The 9,242-nt window shown below is 34.9% G+C and overlaps 1 protein-coding gene across 1 annotated transcript; it reads left to right on the forward strand.

The window, feature by feature from the left end:
* The first annotated feature begins 308 nt into the window (after positions 1–308).
* LOC106749433 (sterol regulatory element-binding protein 1) lies at positions 309–6,201 on the forward strand. Its single transcript, XM_014628862.1, has 8 exons — positions 309–558; positions 1,174–1,707; positions 1,987–2,218; positions 2,295–2,689; positions 2,819–3,754; positions 4,076–4,383; positions 5,040–5,195; positions 5,570–6,201. Exons 1-8 carry the CDS (start codon positions 459–461, stop codon positions 5,921–5,923), a joined length of 3,015 nt encoding a protein of 1,004 aa, XP_014484348.1. The 5' UTR covers positions 309–458; the 3' UTR covers positions 5,924–6,201.
* Positions 6,202–9,242: the final 3,041 nt, after the last annotated feature.

Genomic DNA, 9,242 nt, shown 5'->3' on the forward strand with positions numbered 1-9,242 from the left:
AATCGACAAATATAAACACCAATCAGACATTGTGAAAATTAATCTCTTATTAATTGCTTCTTTTTGTCGAGCGCAGTCGTTAGTGGCCTGACAGATTTCTGCAAACATAGCGGTGGTCCGGATCTACAATAGGTGAGCTTCAAGCCGTAAGAAATTAACTAATCACAGTCAAATTATACAAGAATATTCAACTGTGATTGGTCAATTTCTTACGGCTTAAAACTTACTACACTTTTTCTAGATCCGAACGTAGGTTAATTTTATCGAGTTCGATAACGCACAAAGATGACGTAACATCATCCGATCTGTAGTAGCGTTCGGATTGGTCACCCACGAGTCGGGTGATCGTTTGTAATTTTTTAGCTATTGCGTTTGACATATCGATGTTGAACAAAGTGTCGCGGCCGATTGGCACGTTTATTTCATGTGAATAAATATTTAAAATAGTGATCAGTATAATGGCAGACCCAGGAGGATGGGTGCCGAATCAAGAGAATGATTTTACGAATTTCCAATCCAATGACAGCTTTAATTTGAACGAAGTCACTGGCATCGATGGTACGTGTTGACACGATGCTTTTTTCAATAAATACTGTTACTTTGCACTTCGAATAAAACTTGTCATATATTTTAAAACATTTCGTTTTCCTATTGTTTCTCAGCTCGACATTTTATTACTCACAGACATCTCATTTCATCTTATCTCACCTTACTTCACTTATTTATCTCTTTCTTACTTTCACTTATTTATCTCTATTTGCATATTTATTATTTATTTATTAACTTATTATTTTGTTGCCTGCTTACTTTTTTGTCTGTCTATTTGCTTGTCTGTTGTCGAACTAAAATGTTCCTGTATTGTAGTAATATAAGAATTGTTTCGAGTAATCACTTGTAAAATTAAATCATAATTTTATACTAATCTATAAAATTATATTCCACTATATATAGAGTAGTATAATATTGACTAGAATATTTATTTATATGTGACTTTTCATATTTTATGCTACTTTAATATCTATATGTAGAATCTGAGAACCTATATATAGAATGATTCCTTTTCTTTTTCACAGTTACAGACGGTCATGTTGGAAAAATTTAAACATTTCTAATGTTAACAAGAAACAATTAGACCTAATTTATAATAATCATTTGTAATATATGATATTGCAGATCTTCTTACTAACTGTGAAAGTGAATTATTGAAAAATGAAAATTTATTCAGTGACGAGACTTTACTTTCTGAATTGGAAGAACCTATACCAATGGATACGGATACATTTGATTTCTTGAACCTCAACAATACCGATGAGTTCAAGGATTTTAAAGATTTCAAGGATTCAAGTATTCTTGAACCATCAAATACGAATGTTATGATAACACAGCCAGTGACAGATAATAGTCAACCAATCACTTGTGTACAACAAGATATTACATCTGTACAAAACAGGCCACAGAGAATATCAGTGGCTTCAACACCTACAGTCTTTAACTCACAATATACTATACCTCAAAATGTAAGTTTTAACGTGCAGTCACCTGTTGTAACTCTGGCTCCAGTTCCCCAGCAAAGACAGCTGATTCTACCAGCCAAAATAATAAAATCAGAGTCTCTTGTATATTCAAGAGGCACACAGGCTGTTACGACTTCTGTACCTCAGATACGTACTCTGGTGAATACCGCAAATGGGACAGTTTTAGCTACTGGTACATAAAAATATTTAACTATTAAATATTTAATATTGATAACATGTGTATATTTGGTGTCAAAATGGTTTTAACAGAGAGCTTGTTTCTTTTTTTATTAATTCCCAGAAGTTAAGTTCTCTCATTGGATTATTGGCTGCATTCCAAACTACATAAAAAAAAATGTTTGTTTTGAAACCAATTATATATATACTATACATACACACATACACCTGTGCACAAAACATAGAATTCCTGTTAAAATGTACATTATTGTTACATAATCCTGTTTGATTCCAGGGATTCCTGTGGTGCTTGATACTGAAAAGGTACAAATTAACCGTATAAACACAGGCACTCACGTGGGAGTGCCAAGGGTGAGAGAGGTGAAACGCAGCGCTCACAACGCTATCGAGCGACGTTACAGAACATCGATCAACGACAAAATTATCGAATTGAAAAACATCATAGTCGGCGTTGACGCTAAGTTAAATAAATCGGCAATCTTACGGAAAACTATCGATTATATCAGGTCGGGAGTGAAATTTTAACTTTCATTATGTGTGAAGTATACATTGGTAGAAATAGCTTCGTATTTCTTGCTGTAGATTCCTGCAAAACGCCAATGCAAAATTAAAAGCTGAAAACATGTCACTGAAAATGGCAGCTCAACGGCAAAATCTCCGTGATTTACTGACGTGCGGAGAACTGACGCCTCCACGTTCAGACTCCAGCGAGCCGTCACTCTCACCCGCACCCGCGCCACTATCACCACCTTCTCCGTCGTCCGTAAAGGACGATCCGGATGCGTTGCAGAATCTACATCCCATGGCCGCGTCGTCCAATGGAAGCATGAGGGATCACACGCGACTGACGTTGTGTGGATTCATGTTGCTGTTCTTAGCGTTCAATCCTCTCGGTATAATCATGAATAATGTTGGAAAATTCAATTACGATTACCTAAATACGAAATTGGATGGACGGACAATATTGAATTATCAAGGTATGCAAATTAAACCTTTCCTAGAACTTGAACAAGTTTATCTAAGCGATTATAGATGTCTGTTGAATGAAAATCGCATATTTTCTATTTCGATGAATTAATTTTGATTCCTAATTTTTGTTTCGGCAGATCAATCGGAATCGGACAGACTATTATGGAGCAACGTCATTCTCTGGTTTACCAATTTGATACTTCTGGCAGGTGGTCTTTGTAAATTACTGCCGTACAGCGACCCCATCTTACCCACGGACAGCAAGGCCTTCCTCGAATTACGTCGTTGGAGACGTCAGGCCGAATTTAACATCTCTAAGCACGAATATAATCAAGCGTATCGAGACTTGCATCAATGCCTGCAGTACTTCGGCCGGTCTTTTCCATTGTCACGAACAGAGATCTGTCTAGCCACTGTATGGCAGATAGTGAAACAAGTGCTTCACAAGTTGTGGCTGGGTAGATGGGTGATGCATATCAACAAGTGGCTGTCGGACAAGTCCGGACGGCAACAGGTGGAGATGTCCGCTATGGAAATAGCTATCGTCTACCAATACACGCTCTGCCTTCGTCTGTCCGAAGGAACGAGAAGCACAAATCTGTACTTTGCCCTATGCGCGCTCAATTACGCGGAGGCTGCCGGCGAGAGTATGCCAAAGCCCCTTTTAGCAGAGATATACGTGAATACCGCGTTATGTCTTAAACAATCCTTCTTCCCGTACATACACAAATATTACTTGGGTAAGGCGCGTGCTCTCTTGTCCTCGTGCACCGTACCGCCGAAATTGAAATGGATCATGAACGACGAAGGGGCAAGATTCTTGGCGTCTCACAAATGGCGGTATAAGAATCAACGACACGAGAGCGAATTCACGTCGCAGAGCAGCAGAGCGGATCCTGTGTCGTACGTGGCTCGCGCGTACAGGGATCACCTGTTTGGGCAATGCCTACGTTTACTGACCGGTACGGCCGGAGAATGTCACGCATCCTCCGTTCTCGAGCTAGGACAAATTATCATGGCCTCTGCCGAAGTGGACGCCTGTTTCCCAAGTACCGACCAAGTTAGCGTAGCAAGTAAGTCTGCATGCTTTATTTGAGAAATAAAGGAAAAATCGATATAGGGAAGATGTTACACTTTTTACATATCGATTAAAAGGAGAAGTTCTATGCAATATCTCATAATATTGTATACATTATAATATATCCTTTAGATAAAATTAAAAGAAAAAATCTTATATATATATATATATAAGAACTTGAATCGTTAAAATATCAGTTAACCGATCAACGACCGACACAATGTGCGTCGTTTCAAAGTGAATGCAAATTTTAAAACTTTTATAACTGAAAATTTATCTATTCTATAACGTTGTCTGTTCTATTTTCATGTTGCAGCGTGTGAAGATGAGGTAGGATTATGGTGGGGAGCAGTAATGTGCGTTGCTGCGAGTTGGAGATTAGGTGAAGAGAACTCCGAAGCTTGGAGCGTTGTGGAGCGTAAATTTCCTTACAAAAGAAATTTCCAAATCGGCGACAGCAACAGTAGAATCAGCCCGCTGCCGCACGCGGTACTCAACGTTTTGCAGGCGGCGAAACATTCGTCAAAGTTAGCCTCCATGCGTTTTATCGACCAGGCTGGATTATTGCTCGAACAGTCGATGGTGTATTATCACTGCAAAGAACAATCGTCGCAGCAGATCTTAGTGAGTCATTCGAATACTTTATAGTAGATCTTCGTTATAGATACGACCTGCCAACATTGTATGATTCCGTCAAACGTCAGCATCGAGTTGAAGTAACAGCATAAAAATGCAGCCTTGCGTAAAATTTCAAACTTTATATATTTCAAATCAGTAAACTATTAAGAAAAATCCAAAAATCATTTAATTTTATTTAGAATTTTAACTAATTTTAAATCGATATTTTCTTCTCGAAGATTTAATGGAATTTAACGGCAAGATTCTCTCAGTGATCAAACTGAATTTGAATTAACCTCGAAATTTTATTAAAATTAATGTTTGAATAGTAAACTTTCGTTATTTATTAGCAAAGACCACTTCTCAGAAAATCTGCATTTTTGATCGCTTATAACTTAAAACTTATTGGAAAGCTTCGAAGTTTTCTATAAAGAAGAAGAATTAAATTAACTGTTGAAATTAATTGTCTATCTGTTACAAGTGTGCATTGTAGTTGCATTGCATGAAATATAACTATGCAATACTTCTACAGTGCAACTCCTGTGGCAGGTCGCAGCATCGTACAGATAATTTTGTCTTCGCCTCTGTGTATGCTTATATGTACATGCATGTAAATCTCACTATTCACCATATTAATCTCATTCTTCTTCTCATTTTTCCAGCTTATTCAGTTATGGGTCTGTGACTGGCTCCTAGAATTACGCACGGCACTATGGCAAGACTTTGATGCGGAATTAGACAGATCAGTCGCGAACGTATCACTCGCGAGTTTTCAACGTGACTTGGCATGCTTAAGACAATTGTGTCAACATATTCCAGTAAGTAGATGATAAATCGTAAATAGTTTGCCGTGAAAATCATAAATACATTGGAAAGAATAATGTTCTAATTAAAAAATTGATTGTTTCTATATTGTCAATAATAATCGAAGTAAAAGAAGATATAAATTAAGATATAAATTTTCTTATTTTTTACCCGTTTGTGTGTGAGATTCGGTAACAATAGTTTATAACTTATATCACTCAAAGTTGAAAATAACAAATATTTGGTGATTTCTGGTGACAAATTATACGGTGAAGTAATATCAATAACAAAAATTAATTTTCTAAAATATAAATTAATTAACAAGCAAGCCGGAATGTATATCAAATATATCCTTATGTATGTATATATTTTTAACATACTTTTTCAGTCTGTACTGGCACGGGTATTTTTGTACGAGGCTACAGCACGCATTATGGCCGGCGCGACACCAGTGAAGACCCAGATCTTACTTGATCGGAGTTCACATCACCGGAATTCGCGCTCCTCTATCATCTGCGGCAAGGATCGATCGCAGGAGCAGAGTAACGGCGAAAGGGAGCACGCAGTCGCATTGTATCTGACTTGTAGGTATTTGCCGACACTGCTGTCAGTGTCGCCTGGCGAACGTGAAGGCATGCTCGCTGAAGCCGTTAAAACGCTCGAACGCATAGGGGACCAAAAGCGCCTTGTAGAATGTTACAAGCTAATGGGACAGCTAAGGTCCACTATCGCCGTGAATTAATTATCATCCGTTAGTTTTATACCGTTTAGTTCAGTACAGCATTAGTTCAGCTAAAAATAAAAAGCTTAAATGTCGCATTTGTGAAAAACATATTCGGGCTCATCTACTATTTCTTCTTTCATAGCAGTAGGAAAACTAAGTTATTTTTGTAATTACTTCAATATTTCGATATTATTTTCTAGATTCTAAGTCGAATTACAATATTTGTACACTCTGTATATTTTTATAGCTATATAATATATATTATGGTAAGTATAGTTAGTATAGTAAGATAGTATAGATATAGTATATAGTAGTAGTATAGTTAATATAGTAATAGTTAGTATAATAAGATAGTATAGATATAGTAAATATATATACTTTATACTTTATTTATTGATATATACAACTGCTATCAGCATGATCGATAAATAACAGATGTTGAATTGCATTAGATTTATTCAGTTGTTCTACATGTCTCTTATATTGTAGCGTTCACGGCCGATATTCTCAATTGATTAATTTAAATTGATAATGTATAGTTGCTTTTTTCTTGATTAACTTGTTAACTGCTGGTCTCGCGAAGCCAAATATGTTCTCTCCAAGGCTGAAGTAAATAATTAACCAACGTTGTGAACTTATGTTTCACATGTGAGACATCAGCAGCCAGTAGGTTAAAAGCTTTTGTAAAAGTTAGAGAGCGAAAATAAGATAGAAAAAAAAAGAAGTTACAAAATGTAGTCAAATTAAGTAAATATATATATATACATAATACCCTGTTATATATATATCTCCCTGTCCCCCCTCCTCTCCCCCCTTCCTCCCTCCCTCCTTCCCACCCTTTCTCTCAGTATACTTATATATTTTAAGTTAAATGTTTTACTATCCTTTTATTATTATTATACAAGTATAAACGTAAGTTAGTTATGAAATTTTATTTTTGTCTATCTGACTAAAACAAGATCGAATCTACGGCCATCTCTTTTAGGCCATATCTCTTAGGCCAAATTCCAACATTTAAATTTACAAGAAATTTACATATGCATCGAAGTGTATGAAGCGTACGTATATACAAACATTCATGAACAAATACGTAAAAAGTTTAAAGTTTTTTCTTTAAAACTCCTATATCACATTTTCAAATCAAATAATTTTCCGTCCTGAAAACGCAACTGAAAGATGAAGTTTGAAATTAAGCGGTCGCCATTTCTCGTTTAATTCGAAATATCTTGGCTAAAATTAACAATAACATTAATATAGCAAATATAATTAGAAACTAGAGACTTGAAACTTTAAAGTACTTCTTAAACGATCTCCATAGAATCATTTTTACAAAAGTTATATTATAGTTATAGAGAAACCGTTCCTACAGGCACGGCAGAAAAGGAAGAAATGGTAAATGACTAGATACTTCACGTATGCGCATGAAAGATTAGGCTTATTCCTCTTAATTGAACTAGTGCAACTAGTGCTGCACTGAAATTTCCTTCTTTTTCTCTTCCAACGCTAAGTTATATATATTTGTTTCACCCTGACATAAAAAATGTAATCTAGTTCAGCTAAAAAAGACAGACTTATTATCGAACAAGTTTCCTGCAGGAAAATAAACCATTCTAATTATTCCGTAAACCCGTCACATTAATAATATATCCATTACAGAAATAACGGGTTTATCAGACCTGTTATTTCCGTAATTTAGTTCCGGAATCTTCATTACAAGCCGCCATTAAACTTAACGAGAAACTAAGTTATACTCGTGTTTTCCTTCAAATCACGCATAAATCTTTCGCCTGAGGTCGTGATATGACTAAACGATGGAGTCAGAGGTACTTCTATTTCTCAAGTAGTATGACTCAAGGGTTGGCCAGACGTACTATCCCTTATAATTAAAAACATAATTCAATAAGCTATAACTTTCGTAAAAATGATGCTATGGAGCTTTAATGCCGCAGACCATAATTGTATTATCCAACTTTAATATAGAACCATCAGCCTGAACAATTGACGAAATATTAATATTTATTGGTCGAAAAGACAGAAATTTTCTACCGTCCGGTCGAATATCTTGCACCTACAAATATCAGATTTTCTCTGTTAAAAAATTGGTTGATATTATGAAAACTATTTGTTCAGATATTAATATGTAGAAAATGCTTATAAAATGATCTTGCAAGTATTTCACAGGATGCATCGTCCTATAAGAATTAAATGGATAATGATATATATTTTCACAATAGATTTAAGATTATGATATATATTTTCACAATAGAATTTAGATTATGCAGATTATATACACAGAGAACAAAATTTGGCAAATAATTGTTATCATTTTCATTTAAAAAATTATGTCCTACATTTTAAGGAGCATTGTACGAGAACAGTTCCATTGAAATCTATAATAAAGTTTACATCCTAAATATTTACCCAAATTGTGCTTTGTTTTTAAATTTTTTACATTTTCGTAAGTTCAGTTTATAAATTTGCACAGATATAATCTTATATTCATATTATAGAAAATGAATAAAAGCTACAATTTTTTTCACTCATTTTCACAAAAAAATAACATGAACTTTATGTTTATCTTATGTTTTATAAATCTGCTTAGCAAATAAAATACATACTTATACTGAATATTCATTTGTGTTATATTTTAACGTATTTCAAAATAAATAAGCTGTCTAATTTTTAAAGATGCAAACCGAGTGCTAGTTATCTCTATGGTGCTAGTACTTTCACTGACCTTTCGAATCGACCAGAAAATCTTGAACAGACGGAAATTAGACATAAGCTGCGTTCCAAAACCCTATTCGACAGGTGAAGTAATATTAATTAACCAATCAATGTAAAGAAATCTTTGTTCTTTTTGTTCTGATTGGTCAATTAGATATTAGTCTACCCGTCGAGCAGGATTTTGGAAGGCAGCCTTGAGACAAACTCTAGTAACATTGAATGAAAAACAGTATTGATGCTTATTAAACTAATTTAGAAACATCGAAAAGATACTCAATCCTTTAACAAAGAAACGGATATCGATTGAACGACCTCTTGTTAATGAACGCTTATTGCGCGAAAGAAACAACGCAAGAGCCAATAAACTTTTAGTTCTCATGAAAAAACGGCATGTTGATTAGCCACGCGCATGTGTAAAATGCATATCCGATCACCTACCATTTCTTTCTCTTCTGGGAGCAATACCATTTCTTTTTCTTCGTAGGAGCAATACGTTTCCCTTGTAAGTATTTCAGTAATTCGATAGTATTTTATAAAATTTAGATCACACTGCAATATTTATATGCTCTATATATTGTTAAAAGGTATATACTTTTGTTTACCGATTTAC

This window comes from Dinoponera quadriceps, unplaced genomic scaffold, assembly GCF_001313825.1.
Source record: "Dinoponera quadriceps isolate SergipeBrazil2010 unplaced genomic scaffold, ASM131382v1 scaffold3736, whole genome shotgun sequence".
NCBI classification, from domain to species: Eukaryota; Metazoa; Arthropoda; class Insecta; order Hymenoptera; family Formicidae; genus Dinoponera; species Dinoponera quadriceps.

Excerpts from the sequence above, each read along its gene's own strand:
- LOC106749433 (XM_014628862.1), top strand. The coding sequence starts at position 459 with ATGGCAGACCCAGGAGGATGGGTGCCGAATCAAGAGAATGATTTTACG. Across the intron at positions 2,219-2,294 it reads AAAACTATCGATTATATCAG|ATTCCTGCAAAACGCCAATG; the intron begins GTCGGGAGTGAA and ends TTCTTGCTGTAG. Across the intron at positions 3,755-4,075 it reads CGACCAAGTTAGCGTAGCAA|CGTGTGAAGATGAGGTAGGA; the intron begins GTAAGTCTGCAT and ends TTCATGTTGCAG.